Source organism: Oncorhynchus mykiss, chromosome 5 (assembly GCF_057628025.1).
Source record: "Oncorhynchus mykiss isolate SJ-2025 chromosome 5, ASM5762802v1, whole genome shotgun sequence".
In the NCBI taxonomy this organism is placed as follows: domain Eukaryota; kingdom Metazoa; phylum Chordata; class Actinopteri; order Salmoniformes; family Salmonidae; genus Oncorhynchus; species Oncorhynchus mykiss.
The window spans coordinates 61,235,305-61,257,719 of NC_143026.1; the positions used below are offsets into that span (position 1 = coordinate 61,235,305).

General features: G+C 41.7%; 1 protein-coding gene across 1 annotated transcript; it reads left to right on the forward strand.

Moving 5' to 3' along the window:
- Positions 1 to 146: 146 nt before the first annotated feature.
- On the forward strand, positions 147 to 16,052 carry LOC110524190 (tumor necrosis factor alpha-induced protein 8-like protein 1). Its single transcript, XM_021603606.3, has 3 exons — positions 147 to 516; positions 13,066 to 13,345; positions 13,760 to 16,052. The coding sequence occupies exons 2-3, from the start codon at positions 13,074 to 13,076 to the stop codon at positions 14,046 to 14,048; spliced, it is 561 nt and encodes a 186-aa protein (XP_021459281.2). The 5' UTR covers positions 147 to 516; positions 13,066 to 13,073; the 3' UTR covers positions 14,049 to 16,052.
- The last annotated feature ends 6,363 nt before the right edge of the window (positions 16,053 to 22,415 follow it).

Below are 22,415 nucleotides of genomic sequence, written 5' to 3' on the forward strand. Positions count from 1 at the left end.
CCCATAGTTCCTGCTCATTGTTCCCTTAATGCCATTTTATTTGGGAAATTCTCAACCTTGGATTTCGGAGAAAGATGAGGATAATTACTGGAAACAGAATGGGGAGGGGGATACGGAATGTTGACTCTATAAATGGCTTTTCCCACAGTGTGACTGGTTTGGCCAATCTTACTAGGCTCTTCCATTGGTCCATAATACCATCAATCTTGAACTTTCGAAGTCCTTCAAGTTTGAAACTTTTTGTGAGTAGGAGTCGGGTTACAACAGGGAGAGAAGAAAACACTAAATTATTTACACAATAGCACCTAATACAACATACATTTACATTAAATCGACTGAGAAGATCCTTTTTCTCGAGGAAAGACGAAGGTCCGATTCATGGAGCTGTACATTGACTTGCTATGGATTGCCATGATGAAGACTCGAGATTAATCCTAGATTAAATTGTCAAATTGTAGCAGTGTGCTCCGCGGTGTTTTGACTCACGCCCCGCATCCGGTTTGATTTGAAGGAAAGGTAAATTAATGGTATTTTACTGAATGATAAAGATTTAAGTCTTTGAGAAACACGCAGTATTGTTTGCTATGTAGTCCTTTGAAACTATACAATGGAGGGGTGGGGGAGGTGGAAGAATTGGGTCAAGGAAGGGGTGCCCAGCTAGCACACAACCTGAATAGGGGTGTAATATCATTAGATTTTCAATCATTAATATACGATATTGTGGAATGTATAGATTTAGAATTCGATTTTTATTTCCTTTGTTTGATTAATATTAATATACAGTATGAGTTTTGAAAGACAGCTTTACAATATGAAATTAACTTACAAATATATATATATTTTAACAGTCGTGATGAATGGTGTAGCTTAGTGTTTATCATATTTCTTTATTGAATTTTCAAACTCCCCTATCACATAGTAAGCCTATATAAACATAATTCAACTCCCATAGTTTTGAGGTAAACTATGCTGAATTGACATGCTCCAAATATTCTTTCCTGCGCAAGCCATTCATTCTCTTTGAAGTATGTGTATGAATGCCCTCTCTGTGTATCTTCTGGCAGGTAGTACAATTTATCATACAACACTAACTATGTTCATCTCACTAGTAAAAGGAGAATATGAACGTTTGCATGAATTGCGGCCTGGAATGAGTTGCCTTTTGCAGCTTTAACCAGAAATTATTTATTGTTGCTACCCCACTGTGTATGTACTGTATGTTCGTTGCTACCCTTGCTGGCTATGGCTGACAACCAAGTAGGTCAGTTACTGCTAAAGTTTGGTTGCTCAGCCAACTGAGAACTGAGGTCTACTTTGGTCATGTCCTCAGCTTAATTTCCTTAACATGAATTGATGTTGAACCTGTTTGTCATGATTTCTGCCACTCAAGCACTGCTAGAAATGTATGATTATTCCTGTGGCGATGGAACTCCTTGACAAGAGCAGCACAGAGATGTTTCACCTGATTACAAGACTGCAAAGTTCAGTTGGCCAGGCAGCTTCAGCTGTTACCTAGGAAACTTAAAACAATAGGTCCACATTCCCTTGGAAGGGCAGTGAATCCTCCCTTATCCTACCTAGAAAGTAAACCATATATGACAGACTAGAGAAAAATTACATAGATTTGGGACATTGTTTCTCTTTTTATTTTTTATTTCTGTTGATTTGTCAGGGTGCAACGAGCAGCGCACAATTGTCCCAGCGTCGTCCGGGTTTGGCCGTGGTAGGCCGTCATTGTAAATGAGAATTTGTTCTTAACTGACTTACCTGGTTATATAAAAAGGTCATTAAAACATGCCATTGCACCAGATTTAGCTAGAGAGCTAATTTTCACCTGTAGTCCCTGGGCAAAAAACAATCAACATCATTACAATGTTACAATAGAACACACTATTAAAATATCTATATATTTTTTAAAAATCCAAATATACAATAATGTCCCTTGGTCCTACAGATTCTAACATATTAAGAGTGGGAATGTCTTAATGTTCACATGACTTTGTGTGAGCGCGACAGGCGAGTTGTTCATCTAGAAGTCATCTACCTTTATCTATGAGGCTATTGTCTTACCCAGGTTTTGGCTTGTATTTACTTTCAACCTTTACGGACTTATCTATGACATGGATATCACTGCTGCATCACACCTGCACATTTCATTTCCTGGTTGCCCACCTTATTCATTCACATTCTTCATATATTATTGTCCACCATTTGTCCCTGATGTTGTTTGAGTTTGGCCCCTCAGCCCTGTTCCTGGTTCACCTGTGGCATCACGGCAAACTTCTTACCCTGGTCTATTTTTTAAATTGGATGTATCAATTATTAATCTGTGATACATTTTATGAAGCCATATTCATTATTAAACAGCAGCAGGCTCTTTTAGATCTGAGAAGACAATAAAAAAAGGATGGTTTGTGAGTGAAGGCGCACCGTCTCCCTATTAGGCACCGTGCACAACCCCTGACACAGTGTGGGAGGATGAGAGAGCGACGGCACACGCGCACACTCGCAAAGCTATTTCACTGTACTTGTGCATGTGACATTAAAATTTGAAACACACCGAGGTACATACTACACACACACACACACCAAATAAACCCACTCAAACACTATATATACCTGCACAACCATGTACGCATGCACACATACAGCCATACAAAACTGCACCTCCACTTTTATGCAACACCTCAAGAGCAGACAGAGAAAACCTTGACGAAAGATACATATGCAGCAGCCAGTAATCCTAATTCATTACCAGACAGTGGAAATGTTTCATGTGAATAGCTGATTGTGAGGTGATCAGTTCAGACTCTACACAAATCACAACTACATCTTACAAGACCATTTTGGGCGATTCCATGCCAGCATACCCAAAATATTTTCAGGCTATCTCAGATTGTTCTAGCAATTCTCACATAGAAACTTCATTGGGAGGAAAGACGTTTGATATGCTTTTTAAATTTGTAACACAAACCATTTTTGAGAACCATGACATTGTAATTTTAGGAAGTTTTTAGACCTGTACAGACCCAATGACCTATTAACCGTATATGATACAGAAAACACCAAGGGTGCTTTCACATATCCCCTTATGATCTGGATCCTGTAGTGTTTGGCACCCTGAGAGCGCTATAAATCATGTGAACTCTGGCTGAAATTAATCCTGGACCTGCGTGAGTAGTGGGTCCAAGATCCAGGACCAAAATACCAGGTATTGTGACGCAGCAGCCCTAATCGCGTGGAACATTTTTCTCCGTTGTAAACAAGCTAGCTAGCTAACGTCATGTATAATGTGCGTTTTGCTAATAATGCTCTAGGAAACCCCACCAGGGTACTGCATTTCATATGTGAAAACCCCCTTAGTGTCGCTAAATTCTGAAATACAATTTAGTAGATTAATTTGTTAATATGTCAAAAGTACCCCTTTTGATTTAGTTAATTTAAAAACTTTTTTTTAAACAATATACTCTACAAATACAGTGCATTCAAAGTATTCAGAGACCTTCACTTTTTCCACATTTTGTTAAGTTGCGGCCTCATTCTAAAGTGGATTCAATCATTTTTGCCCCTCATCAATCTACACACAATACCCATAATGACAATGCGACAACAGGTTTTTAGGCATTTTTGCAAATGTGTTAAAAGTTTTAAATAAAAAAATAAAAAAAACATATACCTTATTTACATAAGTATTAAGACCCTTTCCTGTGAGACTTGAAATTGAGCTCAGTTGCATCCTGTCTCCATTGATCATCCTTGATGTTTCTAAAACTTGATTGGAGTCTGCCTGTGGTAAATTAATTAAATTGATTGGACACGATTTGGAAAGGCTGACAGTGTATGTCAGAGCAAAAACCAAGCCATGAAGTTAAAGGATTTGTCCATAGAGCTCCGAGACAGGATTGTGTCGAGGCACAGATCTGGGGAAGGGTACCAAAAAATGTCTGCAGCATTGAAGGTCCCCAAGAACACAGTGGCCTGCATCAATCTTAAATGGAAGCAGTTTGGAACCAACAAGACTCTTCCTAGAGCTGGCCGCCCGGCCAAACTGAGCAATTGGGGGAGAAGGGCCTTGGTCAGGGAGGTGAACAAGAACCCGATGGTCACTCTGACAGAGCTCCAGAGTTCCTCTGTGGAGATGGTTGTTCTTCTGGAAAGTTCTCCCATCTCTGCAGCACTCCACCAATCAGGCCTTTATGGTAGAGTGGCTAAATGGAAGTCACTCCTCAGTAAAAGGCACATGACAGCCCCCTTGGAGTTTGCCAAAAGGCACCTAAAGATTCACAGACCATGAGAAACAAGATTCTCTGGTGTGATGAAAGCAAGATTGAACTCTTTGGCCTGAATGCCAAGCGTCACGTCTGGAGGAAACTAGGCACCGCTTATCTCCTGGCCAATACCATGGTGGTGTCAGCATCCTACTGTGGGGATGTTCTTCAGTGGCAGGGACTGGGAGACTAGTCAGGATTGAGGGAAAGATGAACGGAGCAAAATACAGAGAGATCCTTGATGAAAACCTGCTCCAGAGCGCTCAGACTGGGGTGACGGTTCACCTTCCAACAGGACAACGACCCTAAGCACACAGCCAAGACAATGCAGGAGTGGCTTCGGGAGAGGTCTGTGAATGTCCCAGCCAGAGTGGCCCAGCCAGAGCCCGGACTTGAACCAGATCGAACATCTCTGGAGAGACCTGGAAGTAACTGTGCAGCGACACTCCCTATCCAACCTGACAGAGCTTAAGAGGATCTGCAGAGAAGAATGGGAGAAACTCCCCATATACAGGTGTGCCAAGCTTGTAGTTTATACCCAAGAAAACTTGAGACTGTAATCGCTGCCAAAGGTGCTTCAACAAAGTACTGAGGGTCTGAATACTTATGTAAATGTGATGTATCAGTTCTTTATTTAGAATACATTTGCAAAAAATTCTAAACCTGTTTTTTCTTTGTCATTATGGGGTATTGTGTGTAGTGTAAAATACAATTTAATACATTTTAGAATAAGGCTATAACGAAAGGTGAAGGGGTCTGAATACTTTCCGAACGCACCATATATACAATTTCCAGTGAGTGCTCTCTGCTACTTTTACAATTTTTGATACATTTTATGAGCACCACCAACACAGTAAATGGGGAAAATGGCTTCATAGTGAACTCCCTTTGCTGGTTATTTGGAGGGCTTTGATTTGTGTAATCACCAATAATGTCAATTTGTATGTACAAAAATTGATAATTTCATCAAAAGTAGCAGAGAGCCCAACCTGGAAATTTGATGTTTGAAGAGTACGTTGTCCATAAAATGTCTAAAATAAGCTCAATCACAAAGGGTACTTTTTAAATATTTCAGAATATAGCCATACTCTATATTTTAGAGCACACTATAAAGACACCAAGATGTTATCTGTACGATTCACAGATCGTAGGGTCTTCCATGTAGACATTTGAGTCCGAAAATTATGGTTTGCCAATCTTAAATAAAAAAAAAATGGTTAGAAAAAGGCTCAGTGCCACTATCCTCGTATGGTGAGGTATTGAAAACAAGGGTGTATCTTTTTGAGGAAGAAAAACATCTTACTTGTTAAACATTTCTTTCTCTGAGCAATTGTATTAGTTTAAAATAATACAATTCCCCAATTTTTTTGAGCATAGAATATGGCTTAGTATTTGAATTATTTCATATATTAATTTTTGCTCCACTTTTTAGACCCCACTCACTGTAGGTCTAAAAAAAGGTCTAAAATGGCCACTTTCATGATTTTGTAATACAAATGTTAAGCATCCTTCCTCCCACTGTTCTGGCAATTCTCACATAAATTCAATCAGAGAGAGCCCAACAAAAATTTGGGCCGTGCCAGCGTGGAATCGCTCTTGTGCATTGTCTCTTATTGTAGATAAGGGGGATATCATACATTTCTGTAAATCTAAGTTCCTGAGACTCGTTACAGTACTGAAAAAGTCTATGTGGATTTCCCCCTCCCCCCCTTTCCCTTATTTTGAATTCATGTTATGTATGTAGGCTAAAACATATTATTCACTCCAGAATAATATAAACCCTTGTTTGAAGTAATGTAGATACAATATTTCCAGACCTGCTGATTTTATTCCACCTGGATTTTTTAAAAAGTAGTTTCATGGAAACTTCTACACAGGTTTTCTGCCAGCCAATCTAGTTTTGAGTTGGGGGTAGCAGCCTTGAGAATGGGTGGGGATTAGTATAATTTGTCCTTGGGTTTAGAAGGGGGGTGGAGCCTGAGGCTGAGTGGGCAGGACAGGGAGTTCGGGGTGTATCCAATCACTGGGGCTCTCTCATCTGACATCTGATCATACTAGCCTGACTGACAGGCAGTGAGGTGTATTCATGGATGCCAGGCTTCCCCCCCAAAAAGTATAAATTATTTTTATTTTATTTATTTTTTGTCATTGTGTTTTATTATTTTCTTTCAATTCGCAAGAGGCTGAATGTATCTCACAGGAGAAAGAATCCGAGCGAGCGAAAAATAGCGCCCCCTCTGTCTCCGTGTAGGCCAAATATCTGATGCTGTCTGGTCCAAATGAGTATGACGTTGTTGCCGCCCGTACCATTGAAGGCAAAGGAAGCCAGCGAGCATAGAAATGAGCCAAGCAGCGTTGAGCTAAACTGCACAAGCTCAACTGTGAGTGGTCTTGGTGCACCCAAAAAAAGTGTCAAGGGAAACCAGCTAAAATTGACCTTTTCCTCAATAAGCATGGATGGAGATAGTGATTTGGACTTGTGGTTTTTGGACCTGTGCTGGCCAATAACTATAATGGATATTCTGATCCAACTATTAATTCATACATTGTTGTGCTTCTAGCCTGAAAGGAGGGAAGTTCAATATGTACAGTAGCTAGATGTAGAAGGCTAATGTTAACTAGTTAACGTTGCCTATGAATGGAAGTTAGTCTAGCGAGCAAGCATCTTAGCCTGGTAGCCTAGAATAACAAAATATGAAAGTGTGTACTGTATGACAGAGTGATAGACTGTTTTCTCAACATGAAAGAGAGGATGACATTGGTGTTTCTCTACAAGTAGGGTGAGTAAACATGTTTTTCTTCTTGCATGAACGTGCGCGCACACACACACACACACACACACAGAAATCAGAACCATGGACAGCCACATATTTAGCTTACGTTGATTGGACTAAATCGTTTTTGGTATCTTTTAGTTGTCACTGTAGTAGACTAAGCAGAGATTATGTTGAAATGGTGCTGGAATAGTGGAGGCAGGTACTGTTTTCTTTGCGACTTGCGGTAACTCTGTGGTTCTAAATCAATAGTTGTTTAGTGTTCGGAAACATTATCTTGCTTGACCTTGCTGTGGGTCATGTAACTGTCTGTTACTGTACATGCAATATGCTTTGTGGACTTCACTGGACAGGGGTTGATATCTGGTTTTGTGATAAAACAAAAGTGTGGTTGAATTTATTCTGCCACTGTGTCTTATTGTCTCTGCTTTAGGCCTATATATCACAGTGGCAAGGAATATGAATGAACAGGTTATAGAGCAAATGACACAATTATCACACAGGTTGTGATATGTCTTCCCCGGGGATTTCTTTTTTTCCCTCCACGCACCGCTACTTTAGACTGGTTGACCAGTAGGTAGACAGACGTTCAGAGCTTGGGCCACATGCCTGGCCCTCCAATCGCCACAGACCCTCTCTGAGCCTCTCACCACACCCAGCATGGAGCCTGTGGAGAACACTTTTCACCTGCAGAAGGGTGAGTGTTTCTGGGCACACTGCCTGGCTGCCAAAGAGGTCTGGGTAGTGTTTCATTTCTATGAGTTATGTGTGCCTTTTTAGCCTACATGTTTGCCTGCCTGTTCTGCTTTGACTAAGGTCTTGGTTGTTGTTTTTTAAACTGGTTTAAGCTCTCTCTGGATAAACTGTAAATCCAATTGATTAGCCAGCATCATTTTGTCTCTCATTCCAGAGTGCCTACCCAGCTCCCACAAACCAGTATTAATTGCGCTGTTGTTGGTGGTGTATATTTTGCCTGAACACACAGTAATGTTGTCGCTGTCATATCTTGTTCTGTTTTGAATCCATTAAAGCATTGCCTGTATAAATAGTGCTGAGATGGGAGTCAAGCTTGGCCAAGCTTTCTCTGTCTGGGCCCGGTTCACACAACAGCTTATATTTGGCCATAACTCACACTGCACAGTTCCAAGACAGGAATACTTGATAGAAAATCGTTTCATCATTCTAAACACTTGTCCCAAGAGGATCCTTTCATGAAGCCTTCCATCTCATGAAAAAGCGAGACATCAAGAGAGCGAGAGGATCTCCCTGCATTTCTGATTGCCAGCACTGGGAAGAATTTGTGGTCATTCTTTTTGCTTTGAATAAAACTTCAGATGCTCCTGAGTATCCATCACATCTGAAGTTAAGTGTTTGGAATGACTGCGGTGGAAGACAAATACAGGCTTTTATTTTTTATTTTTTTGTATATATATTTTTTATACCTACTTCATTAAGGTATTAGTCATCAGAACATGACCGTTCTTCTCTCTCTGACGGGAGAGACATTTAATGAGCCACCTGAAAATCACTCTCCAGGCTCTGAAAGGTGTCTTTTTTTAATAAAACAATGTTTTTTCATCATTCCAGCAGAGAGAGACGTGAACTTCTAGATTTTCTTTGTGTGTCTTGAGATGTACAGTCACTAACCACAAAGCATCCCTGTTTAGATTCTCATTGACACATTGTGATTGAATGTGGTAGGCAAAGTGGCGGTTTTTACATCCACTGATGGGGGGCAGAGTGGGGCAGAGTGTCCCTCTCTCTGACAAGTGTTGCAGGGAGAGCTTGTCGGGTTTGTAACATGGGTACTCCCTTGGAAGAAAAAGCCTCCCGCTGACACTCTCAAAGGAGACCCAATGTTATTCTTGAAAAGATGGAGAAGTCACATAGCAGGCACATTTCATTCTGCAGTCAGTCAGCTGCTATACAGTATTATAAACTGGGTGGTTTGAGCCCTGAATGCTGATTCGCTGACAGCCGTGGTTTATCAGACCGTATACCAGGGGTATGCCAAAACATTTATTTTTACTGCTCTAATTACGTTGGTAACCAGTTTATAGTAGCAATAAGGTACCTCAGGGTTTGTGGTATCTGGCCAATATACTACGGCTAAGGGTTGTGTCCAGGCACTCTGCGTTGCGTCGTGCATAATAACAGCCCTTACCAGTGCTATATTGGCCAAATACCACACCCCCTCAGGCCTTATTGCTTAAATAAGACATTGCAAATATTGCTGTTCATGAATATGAGCACTCGGATTAGTATCCGATCACATTTTAGGATTTTAATACATGTTTGACGTTGTTTTCATCTTGGAGGGGGGAAAGATTGCTAGGATACTGACCTATATTAGAGGTGATACTAATAAATACTGACGTGTGGCATGCTAGAGAGAGGCACAGATCTAGGCTCCGCTTACCTTCCATAACTTATAACCATCAAATGAGACCCTGACTTTAGAGCTGTATCTCAAATCAAATATTTATATAGCCCTTCGTACATCAGCTGATATCTCAAAGTGCTGTACAGAAACCCAGCCTAAAACCCCAAACAGCAAGCAATGCAGGTGTAGAAGCACGGTGGCTAGGAAAAACTGCCTAGAAAGGCCTAAACCTAGGAAAAAACCTAGAGAGGAACCAGGCTACGAGGGGTGGCCAGTCCTCTTCTGGCTGTGCCGGGTGGAGATTATAACAGAACATGGCCAAGATGTTCAAAAGTTCATAAATGAGCAGCATAGTCAAATAATAATAACAGAACAGTTGAAACTGGAGCAGCAGCACGCCCAGGAGTCATCATGCCAGGTAGTCCTGTGGCATGGTCCTAGGGCTCATGTCCTCTAAGAGAGAGAAAGAAAGAGAGAATTAGAGAGAGCATACTTAAATTCACACAGGACACCGGATAAGACAGGAGAAATACTCCAGATATAACAAACTGACCCTAGCCCCCTGACACACAAACTACTGCAGCATAAATACCGGAGGCTGAGACAGGAGGGGTCAGAGACACTGTGGCCCCATCCGATGATATCCCCGGACAGGGCCAAACAGGCAGGATATAACCCCACCCACTTTGCCAAAGCACAGCCCCCACACCACTAGAGGGATATCTTCAACCACGAACTTACCATCCTGAGACAAGGCCGAATATAGCCCACAAAGATCTCCGCCACGGCACAACCCAAGCGGGGGCGCCAACCCAGGGTTAACCTCATCCTACTTCATTAGGGGCTGAGGCAGGCTGAACCTGAACCTGTTGTTCCTGTTGTTGCGGCGCTGCTGCTGTAATGTTTGGGGCCCGGGCTCATCTGGCCGAGGAAATGCAGAAGATGTGAAAGCCTGTGGCCTCCTGACCCATTGTTTATGAGCTGCCACAATGTTCCTCTGAGTCATTGTCATTTGGCAGGTAACACACACACACACACACACACACACACACACACACACACACACACACACACACACACACACACACACACACACACAGAGAGAGCTCGGAGCTAGTCTCTACACAAATATGCATACATTATAGCAGGTAGCAGCAGGTAGCCTAGCAGTTAAGAGCGTTGGGCCGGTAACTGAAAGGTTGCTGGTTCGAATCCCTGAGGTGACAAGGTGAAAAAAAAAACATGCTGTTCTGCCCACAACAGCAACTACTCCCCGGGTGCCGATGACGTTGATTAAGGCAGCCCACTGCACCTCTCTGATTCAGAGGGGTTTGGTTAAATGCAGAAGATACATTTCGGTTGAATGCATTCAGTTGTTCCCTTTGCAATCCTCACACACAAAACTATGTTGTGTTCTAAATGTGTATTCAGCCAGTAGTCAGAGACAGCCCTATCATTGGCTGCTTTGCAGAACTTCAAATCAAGCTGTATGTATATTGCACATTTCAGACATGGATGCAACACAATGCACTTCACAGAATATATATATATTTGTTTTAAATAAATGTTTTACTACACAACAAACATACAAGGATAAAAAACAAAAAAATAACAATAAAAACTGAGAATAAAAAAGCACCCTGAGGAAAAGCAAAGCTAAAACGTTGTTGTAGCATCTCTTTTAAATATGTCCAAAGTTTCGTCCCCCCTCAGATTCTCTGGCAGGCTATTCCAGAGGCTGAGGGCATAATAACTAAAGGCTGCCTCTTTATGCCTCTTGGTCCTAGGCTTTGGGATAATTAAAAGGCCAGTGCCAGAGGACCTGAGGGACCTACTGGGTACATAACTTAAAAGCATGTCTGACATGTATTGGGGTGCACAATCGTGGATTGATTTAAAAATGAATCGAAGAATCTTAAAATTCAGCCAGTGCAGAGCTTTTAAAACCGGTGTAATGTGTGCTCTCCATCAGGTCTTGGTCAGTAGCTGCGCTGCAGCATTCTGTATGTTTTTCAGTTGACCAATATCTTTCTTGGGTAGATCAGACAGGAGAGCATTACAGTAGTCAAGCCTGCTTGTAATAAAAGCATGGATATGTGTTCCTCTGTGTACCAGCCTGAGAGAGAAACGGCCACACATAATCAATGTTCCTCAGGTGGTAAAAGCTATTTTGGTCACATTCCTAATGTGTGATTCGAAATGGAGTTCAGAATCTAAAATGACACCTAGGTTTTTTTAAACCTGTGTTTTATCTTTATTGCCAAAGAATTAAAATGTGCGGCCAGATTCTCTCTCTGTGCTTTGGCTCCAACAATAAGTACCACTGTCTTGTCTTGAGTTAGCTGGAGGAAGTAGTGAGCCATCCAAGTATTTAAATCACTAATACGGTCAAATAATTTATCTGATTATGTCATTATTGTATCATGTCACTGGTATCTCTGTGATTAGCCTAGCTTTTGTAGGGACTGGTTGTTCATGTCCCATGACATCATAGTTATCGGAATGGATGCTAGTAGTGCACACCCATAGCAAGACTCTTCAATGCTTCTTCATCCAGATGAGAAAAGGAAATAATTAGATGTGAACATTTGCATAAAACAGTTGTTCATTGTCTGTTTCCTTTGTTTCCTCTTCTTTAATTTTTTTTTATTTTGGATCATCTGCTGGCGCCAAAAATGCAAAAGGCAAAGATGTTTCCCATATCTTGTCATGAATGCATCCCAGATAAACATCTGTTATTTCCTCTAAGTATGTAATTCAAAGTGAAGAAAATCCACCATCAGGTTTCAGTATGTTTCCATTAACTTGTCCAGTGATTTTTTTTGTTTTTTGTAGACATTTAAAAAGTTGGCATTGAAAATAGATGTGACAATTTCCTTTTAACTATCTTGTGTCGATTAAAAAACAGCTGGACATGATGTCACACCGAAAGAAAAAAAATACACCTTTTCTCTAAAAATCTACAGTGTAGAATAAAAATGTAAGTGGTTGAAGTGTTTCATTACTAATTTAGGCAAATTGCGCAATAATAAATTGTCGACAGCCTGAATGCCATCCCACCTATCTGTTTCATGTCTCAGGTAGCCCGCGAAAGCCAGCATGGATAGAATGCAATAATGGAATAATATTTGCCATATTCTAATAATTATCATGTGCCAACGAATCGCCGCAGTCCGTGACATGGTCATACTTGCACTCCTGTAGATCTGAAATAATTGGATGGTGAAGCTTGCCAGCCAACCATAAAAGTAAGGCGAATCAATTCAGGCATTCTTGAAAGTCGGGACCATCCTTGTCCTGCAAAAAAAACATAATTGCTATAGTGGGAAAACCAGATTTAGGCATTTAGAATGAAATGTGGGAGTGGAGCTTTTCTAGTTACGTGATGACACCCGCGTACCTTCAAAATTATTCGCCAATTATTATACATGACACTTTCCATCATTATTTTCGCAATAAAGAATGTTTGACAAGAAAAATCCACCTTAGTCGAACAGATAAAAATGTCCATCTTTGGAAAATTCTCCATTACACATGTCGCAAAGATGAGTTTTTTTGCGACATTGCTTTGGCCGAATAAACCTGGGTCACCTAGTGAGTGTCCATCTGTATGACCTCCTCTCTCTCACTCTCTCTCCAGACGTCATCATGGACTCCTTCAGTACTAAGAGCCTGGCCCTTCAGGCCCAGAAGAAGCTGATGAGCAAGATGGCCACCAAGAGCGTGGCCAACCTGTTCATTGATGACACCAGCAGCGAGGTGCTGGACGAGCTCTACCGAGTCACCAAGGAGTACACACGCAACCGCAAGGAGGCCCAGAAGATCATCAAGAACCTCATCAAGATGGTGGTGAAGCTGGGTGTCCTCTACCGCAACAACCAATTCAGCGGGGAGGAACTGGTGCTGGTCGAGGGCTTCAGGTTGATTTATGATTGATGTATTTAGTAATTATGGCTGTAGATAAACTCTCAAACTGTTGCATAATTTCAGCCAGTGGTGCTCATGAGGCGAAAGGGGTCCCTGTTTTTGTTTTGTGTACTACATCATCAAATTGTGTACTAAGTCATCCAGTTGTGTACTATGTTACACATTTGTTATGCTTAAGATCCTGGAGTGCATCTTTTAATAGGAGTATAATAGTCTTTGATTGGGGTTGCCAACCCTGGTTGTTGAGGGCTGTAATTTGCACAGGTTTTTATTCCAGCCCTAATGAAAACAATTGTGTTAGGCTGAGAAAAAAAAAACTGTGGCCCTCTGAGAAATGGGATGTCCTTTGCCATCTACTGTACCTAAGCCATCATGCATAACAACAATGGCCACCGTCTCCTTTCCAGGAAGAAGGTCCACACACTGGCCATGACAGCTGTCAGCTTCCACCAGATCGAGTTCACATTCGACCGGCGTGTGATGAGCGCCATCCTGAATGAGTGCCGTGAGCTGCTGCACCAGGCCATCAACCGCCACCTAACAGCCAAGAGCCACTTGCGGGTCAACCACGTGTTCAACCAATTCGCAGACTGTGACTTCCTGGCAGCTCTCTACGGCCCCTCTGAGGTGTACCGCAACCACCTGCAGAGGATTTGCGATGGTGTCAATAAGATGCTGGACGAGGGCAACCTTTAACCCCCCCCCACACAGGACCTTTTGACCCCTTCCCTTTGACCTTTGAGGCCTTACCTGGTGGTGTGACATTCACCACATGGTTGCCGCCTTGGCTTTTTTATTTTATTTTATAGACAAACATTATGCATAGTGGACATTTGACATTTTGCCCCTCCGACATTACTGTACAACACTGAAGGATGTTCCAAGGCTAGTTAGTCCAAAGTTTCTTCTACGCCTCTTTATTTAAAGGAACAACATGGACCTCTTCAGTGAATGTATATTACAAGCTTTTGTCAATCATTTCCAGTCATAGGACTTCACCAATGCCTTGGAACTGTCTTTTTCTCTCCAATGGTTGTCTGCCCCCTGGAAGGTCTTCCAACCACAGCCTATAAGATCATATGTACGAGTAGTCAATTGAATGGGCTGAAATGCTTTTAGAGTGAAGAGAACAATGGTAGATGTTAACCTACTTCAGGACAAACCATAAGGGACTCTGTTGTTAGACAGGAGTGCCACTTGAGGTTAAAACGGCACTAATTGTTTTGCAATAATTCACGTAACAGACCAATAACCCAGTTTCAGCATTTACACTCCATATCCTAAGTAAGTCTACACTTTGTTTGGATCAAAATACCTTTTGCCTGCTTTGGCCCTAATTACCTGTTTTTATTACAATCACACCAAAGAGTGTATAATTTGGGTCATGGGGGCTATAAACATGGAGGAAGTTGATTGTGCTGTGCAACCTAATTGTCACCGAGCTGCTGACTCGTCAGCTCTTTAACTTCATCTGAGCTGAACCGAAACCCCTACCCAGCAAACACTTTGATTTCTGCGCAGCCGAGACTGACTCCATATACAGTCATGTTAATGACTGGAGGATATGGGAAAGGGAAGTAGGTTGCCTTTGTTGGTGAGGCCCAGGCTGTTTCGTCACGTAACATAGTATTATGGATTAGAGCAGAGACTAAAACAATACCGGATTGTACCTTCCATTATTCTATTAATTATTCCCCCACTCCAGGCCAATAATAGCCTACCTACAGCTAATCCATTCCAACACCCCAGCCTCCATTTAATGGGATTGAGATCAAATCTTTGCTTGGTGCACGTCCTATTTGGGAGTGAAGTTGTTTTTTAATGAACCATTTAGATTGTTGTTTAGTTTGTTATATAGTACTACCCTGCACATAATGGATGTTTATTTTCTTTTCTAGGCCAATCTGTGTGTTTTTTTGTATGGCTGAGCCTGTCTAGGAGACTGCGCTGTGGCCTCATTTAGTATTCTCAGTGACAGTGTATACCTGTGAGGAGCTGCAGCAGAGAGTTGTAATGAGCGCTGTGTTCTCCAGGATCTGCTGTCTCTCTCGCTCTCTTCTCTGTCACAGAAACCTCTCTGGTCTGTACTGTAGCAATTCTGCCAAAGAGAGGAAAGGGAGAGATAAGCAATCTCGGCAATCGCGATAAGGACCTTTCCAAAGGAACATTAGGGTAATCGGTATGCACTTGATGAAGATTGTTTTCAAAAAAAAATAAAAAATGTGTTATTCCCTCCCATTTTATTTGAAGATGTGGTCTCCATTTGACTTCATCCTCCTACATCTGGGGGAGTTGTATTAAGTGAACGCTCGCAGGACTAGAAAATTGAAGTCCCAGAATAGTTGAGATGGCTTAGTTTTTAAATGTCAAAGATGCCATTCTTTCCAATCACAACAGTTCTCAGGTTTAAGTCTCAGAGCTTGTGCTCATGACACACTTACTAGCGTTGGACCCAATGTTGGAGAATTAAATACGGACCAATTTCTGCTTCATACATTTTACATTAGCCCACAAAATATACATTATTTGAAGTAATGTTGTATTTCTACCAATGGAAAGTGAAATGTTTTCTGTATTATTTGTTATATGTTGTTGTACACGTGTTTGTTTTAGTGTGCCTTCTCGATACTAGACATGACGAATATACATGATTACTCCTATTTTTAAATAAATTGTTTGTCTTTTCTTGATAAAGCACCACTTATTTTCCATTGTAATGCTGTTTCAGAGGCTAGATCAGAACATAATCTGTGTGCGTCTGGCCCACATTGTTAGCCATGTTCCCAAACTAAACACAGGCCTTCCTATCTGACAAACAATTTTTGTTTTGGGTCCTTTTACCCCTCTAAATTAGTTTCCTAACGGACGTACCCAGGTCAAAGGTAAAGCTGGAGGCCAATGGAGCGGAAATGAAGCTTTCCCCTTAGCAGTGATATGGCTACAGTAATTCTACCTTGGTCAGGATTCAGGAAATATATTTTCTATCAGCTTGTGAATGGGAAGAGCTTCTATCATCTAGCTCCAATGCTAGCTGTGTGAAGTAATTCGTAGCTATTGGTTTTGATCATTTACGAAAGACCGTGTCAGGCTAGATTTGCCACTCAAGGCATTTTTGACATGTATTTGGTTCCTACTTGTAAAGGAATTATTGTAAAGACTTGAAATGGTACTGGTAATTGTCCAATCATTTATTTTGTTTTTCTCCCCAGTGTGACTTGCTTTGAACTTTGGACCTGCCAGTCCTTGACTTGATTATCAAAGTGGATATTAATGTGAACTTCAATACATTTTGGTATGAAGCTTCCTTCCATTAAGGCATGATTATAATTTGTACACAATGAACCAACTACAAAGGAGAACTCATCTTAAGAAGGGAGGCAGCTGAACCGTGCAGGCCTGGGAAGACCTTATTAGTCAGTCCACTCACATTCACTTAGGCCATGTGTTAACTATACTGTATGGAATGAGTATCTACACCAACCCTGTACCAGACACATCACAGCTTGGCATCCTAATCAACTGCATCCATAGAGATGAGTTTTAAAGGGATAGAGCACTCCAAAATTATTTTTGAGATATTTTCAGACCTCTAGAATGGTTGAATGGCATGAGTCCCATGCCATCCGCTGTGTAGCTCCAATCATTTTAATGTCCTGAAAGGGTAATGCACCTGCAGTATTGTTTTTACATACATACAAGCAAATCTCAGAAAACCACAGAGCACTTTTACTTGATGTATGAGGTACACGGCACTACATTCCAGTTCATATGCTGAATTGTTATTGAGTTTCATACATGCTTGAGTTTCTTTTCTATGTACAGTTGAAGTTGGAAATTTACATACACCGTAGCTAAATACTTTTAAACTCAGTTTTTCACAATTCCTGACATTTAATCCTAGTAAAAATTCCCTGTCTTAGGTCAGTGAGATCACCACTTTATTTTAAGAATACGAAAATTCAAAATAATAGTAGAGAGAATGATTTATTTCAGCTTTTATTTCTTTCATCACATTCCCAGTGGGTAAGAAGTTTACATACACTCAATTAGTATTTGGTAGCATTGCCTTTAAATTGTTTAACTTGGGTCAACTGTCAAATGTTTCAGCCTTCCACAGGCTTCCCACAATAAGTTGAGTGAATTTCGACAGAGCTGGTGTAACTGTTAGGTTTGTAGGCCTCCTTGCTCACACACGCCTTTTCAGTTCTGCCCACAATTTTCTATAGGATTGAGGTCAGGGCTTTGATGGCCACTCCAATACCTTGACTTTGTTGTTTGTAAGCCATTTGAGACCAAGCTTTAAATTTCCTGACTGATGTCTTGAGATGTTGTTTCAATATATCCACATCATTTTTCTCCCTCATGATGCTATCTATTTTGTGAAGTGCACCTGTCCCTCCTGCAGCAAAGCACCCCCACAACATGATGCTGCCACCCCCGTGCTTCAAGGTTGAGATGGTGTTCTTCGGCTTGCAAGCCTCCCCCTTTTTTCCTCCAAACATAACGATGGTCATTATGGCCAAACAGTTCTATTTTTGTTTCATCGGCCCAGTGGACAGTTCTCCAAGAAATACGATCTTTGTCCCCATGTGCAAACCGTAGTCTGGCTTTTTTATGGCGGTTTTGGAACAGTGGCTTCTTCCTTGCTGTGCGGCCTTTCAGGTTATGTCGATATAGGATTAGTTTTACTGTGGATATAGATACTTTTGTACCTGTTTCCTCCAGCATCTTCAGAAGGTCCTTTGCTGTTGTTCTGGGATTGATTTGCACTTTTCGAACCAAGGTACGTTCATCTCTAGGAGACAGAACGCTTCTCCTTCCTGAGCGATAGGACTGATGGTGTCCCATGGTGTTTATACTTGTGTACTATTGTTTGTACAGATGAACGTGGTACCTTCATGTGTTTGGAAATTGCTCCCAAAGATGAACCAGACTTGTGGAGGTCTACAATTTTGTTCTGAAGTCTTGGCTAATTTATTTTGATTTTCCCATGATGTCAAGCAAAGAGACACTGAGGTTGAAGATGGGTCTTGAAATACATCCACAGGTACACCTCCAATTGACTCAAATTATGTCAATTAGCCTATCAGAAGCTTCTAAAGCTATGACATCATTTTCTGGAATTTTCCAAGCTGTTTAAAGGCACCGTCAACTTAGTGTTTTCTAAATTTCTGACCCACTGGAATTGTGATACAGTGAAATAATTTGTCTAAACAATTGTTGGAAACATTACTTGTGTCATGCACAAAGTAAATGTCCTAACCGACTTGCCAAAACAATAGTTTGTTAACAAGAAATTTGTGGAGTGGTTGAAAAACAAGTTTTAATGACTCCAACCTAAGTGTATGTAAACTTCCGACTTCAACTGTAGATCCAGGGTTAGAAAATGGCTATATTTGCTTTTATTTTGTGAACTCTTTGCCTCATCCTTTATGCTTAAAGAGGCTATCCCCTCTGACAAGTTGAGCTATGACAGTTACTTGGGACTTGGAAGTCAAGTCTTTCAAACCCTCCGTCTTCTTTTTTTTCTCCTGCTCTAGTGCATCCTCTGAGTGCACCTGACTGGCGGGTTGTTTCAAAGACGTAAGCCGGGAGATATCCAAAGAAAAACGATGTTAGAAATAAACAGGAACCGACAAAACATGTTATTTTACACAGTGGTAAGAACTCCTGCTGGACTCCGGAATGACAGAACTGAGGGAATTCAGTCACTTAGAAAAATACAGCATTTTTTTTCTGAATGTAATGAGTCATTCTCTAAGACAGCAACAACTAAAGTTGCTATACTGTGTTGCACTTGAATCATTTCTGCTGTCCAGAAATGCTGTCCAAGTGCTTATATAAAGTTACGGACTGGAACCCTTTTTTCCTCACTTTGACAAAACATGTGGGGTCTGTCTAGAGGAATATCTCAACCACACTCTTACATAACCCTGCCTTGTATACAGAGACAGAAGCCTTCAGAAAAGTATTCAGACCTCTCCACATTGTTAAGTTACAGCCTTATTCTAAAATGTATTCAATTGTCAATCTACACCCAATACCCCATAATGACAAAGCAAAAACGGGTCATTTTTTTTGCTCATTTATTAAAAATAAACCTGAAATATCACATTTAAATAAGTATTCAGACCCTTTACTCTGTACTTTGTTGAAGCACTTTTGGCAGTGATTACAGCCTTGATTATTTTGGGGTATCACGCTATAAGCTTGGCACAACTGTATTTGGGGAGTTGCTCCCCTTCCCTGCATATCCTCTCAAGCTCTGTCAGGTTGGATGGGGAGCATCGCTGCACAGACATTTTCATGTCTCTCCAAAGAAGTTCAATCGGGGTCAAGTCCGGGCTCTGGCTGGGCCACTGAATGACATTCAGAGACATTTTCATCAAGGATCTTTCTGTACTCTGCACCGTTCATCTTTCCCCCAATCCGGACTAGTCTCCCAGTGCCCGCCATTGAAAAGCATCCCCACAGCATGATGCTGCCACTACCATGCTTCATGGTGCCAGGTTTCCTTCAGATGTGAGGCTTGGCATTCAGGCCAAAGAGTTCAATCTTGGTTTCATCAAACCAGATAATCGTGTTTCTCATGGTCTGAGAGTCCTTTAGCAGTCTTTTGGCAAACTCCAAGCAGGTTGGCATGTGCCTTTTACTGAGGAATGGCGTCCCTCTGGCCACTACCATAAAGGCCCGATTAGTGGATTGCTGCAGAGATGGTTGTCCTTCTGGAAGGATCTCCCATCTGCACAGAGGAACTCTGGAGCTCTGTCAGAGTGATCATAAGGTTCTTGGTCACCTCCCTGACCTAGGCTCTTCCTTGATTGCTCATTTTGTCTGGGCGTCCAGCTCTAAGAAGAGTCTTGGTGGTTCCAAACTTCTTCCATTTAAGAATGATGGCGGCCACTGTGTTCTTGGAGAACTTCATTGAGGCAGAAATGTTTTGGTACTCTTCCCCAGTTCTGTGCCTTGACACAATCCTGTCTCACAGCTCTATGGACAATCTTTCCAAATCATGTCTAATCAATTGAATTTACCACAGGTGGACTCCAATCAAGTTGTAGAAACAAGGATGATCAATGGAAACAGGATGCACCTGAGCTCAATTGAGTCTCATAGCAAACGGTCTGAATAAGGTATCTATTTTTTATGTTTTTTAATACATTTGCAAAAATGTCTAAACCTGTTTTCACGTTGTCATTAAGGGGTATTGTGTGTAGATGAGGATTTTTTATTTATTTATTTAATCTATTTTAGAATAAGGCTGTAACAAATAAATGTGGGAAAAGAAAAGGGCTCTGAGTACTTTCCAAATGCACTGTAGGTAGTCTACTGTGGCTCTGTTACTGTGTCGTCCTGTAAAGTTGTGGTGGCTCTGTTACTGTGTAGTCCTGTAAAGTTGTGGTGGCTCTGTTACTGTGGCTCTGTTACTGTGTAGTCCTGTAAAGTTGTGGTGGCTCTGTTACTGTGGCTCTGTTACTGTGTAGTCCTGTAAAGTTGTGGTGGCTCTGTTACTGTGGCTCTGTTACTGTGTAGTCCTGTAAAGTTGTGGTGGCTCTGTTACTGTGTAGTTCTGTAAAGTTGTGGTGGCTCTGTTACTGTGTAGTCCTGTAAAGTTGTGGTGGCTCTGTTACTGTGGCTCTGTTACTGTGTAGTCCTGTAAAGTTGTGGTGGCTCTGTTACTGTGGCTCTGTTACTGTGTAGTCCTGTAAAGTTGTGGTGGCTCTGTTACTGTGTAGTCCTGTAAAGTTGTGGTGGCTCTGTTACTGTGTAGTCCTGTAAAGTTGTGGTGGCTCTGTTACTGTGTAGTCCTGTAAAGTTGTGGTGGCTCTGTTACTGTGTAGTCCTGTAAAGTTGTGGTGGCTCTGTTACTGTGTAGTCCTGTAAAGTTGTGGTGGCTCTGTTACTGTGGCTCTGTTACTGTGTAGTCCTGTAAAGTTGTGGTGGCTCTGTTACTGTGTAGTCCTGTAAAGTTGTGGTGGCACTATAAGAACACACATTACCATAATGCAGTGGATGGAGTGAAGGTCTCCAACTGAGCTCCACTGTACGCCAACTGCTGTGAGACGAGCAACCGCGACATGTACTTATTATTCCACATTGACTTTAAAATGAGCTACCATTGTGCATTTAGCAGCCTGGATGTTATTTATGGTCCACACATAGTGGGAGGGTGATTGGTTGAAATCCGAGGTTTAGTCAGAGGTAGCTACACGATGACTAAAGTCCAGCACATGAGAGCACTACAATCCAGGTGTGTGTGTTTTTTGGTATCTGTTTACGTTCACATGAGTGACCTTGTGAACAATGGGGAATGGAGTGATTGTGCACCAGAGGTGTTCACTGAAACAAAGGAAACAGTCATTTGGAAGCAGCTGGGAATGGGAGCTATGTTCAAGCAGAGCTTTAGAGTGATTAAAACAGCCTCCTCTATTACTTCCAGAGTTAGTGGACCACTGCTGTGTGGATAACAACTAAGGACAGCCGCTCATGTTTTGAGAAGGAATCTTCTTACCCTGGAATGACCCCCATCACTGAGTACATGTATTTATTAGACTATGTCATGGTCTTTTTGCAGTATTTCTCCATTCATTTTCCTATTGCCATTAAAGGGGATTCCAAGTGAGTAGTTTGTTGTGGCAAATGCTGAAACTGTTCTCCACCGAGGGACAGCCACTGTCAGGGTTCTCCGGGGCTGTCATTGTCTCATTTAGGGTGCATCCAAGGAGGGAGTTGCACAGTGAGTAAACAGACACCTGGGAGGCATCTCTGGGCTCGTCAGACACATGCCAACTAAACCAGACAGTTGGCAAGCCAAAATGAGCTGCAAATAGCAGCTGCTACTGCATAATTGGAACAAATAGAAGTCAGAGAAGCAGAAAATAGGATGAAACAACAAGAGGTGCCTCGGCTCCATTGGTGGCGGTCCTTTAGCTGACAGGCTGGGGGAGGTGTGTTACAGCATGTACCTGGTCAGGGTTTTTTATGCTTGTGTAACTAACTGCTGTATGCTGTGGGTGCAGTGTTGCTATGGACTGCTGAGCCAGAACCGGAGTAATCAGATGA

What these genes read in the sequence shown, in the direction of transcription:
- LOC110524190 (XM_021603606.3), top strand. Translation starts at nt 13,074, where the DNA reads ATGGACTCCTTCAGTACTAAGAGCCTGGCCCTTCAGGCCCAGAAGAAG. An exon ending in GTGCTGGTCGAGGGCTTCAG is followed by an intron (nt 13,346 to 13,759) that starts GTTGATTTATGA and finishes TCTCCTTTCCAG; the next exon opens with GAAGAAGGTCCACACACTGG.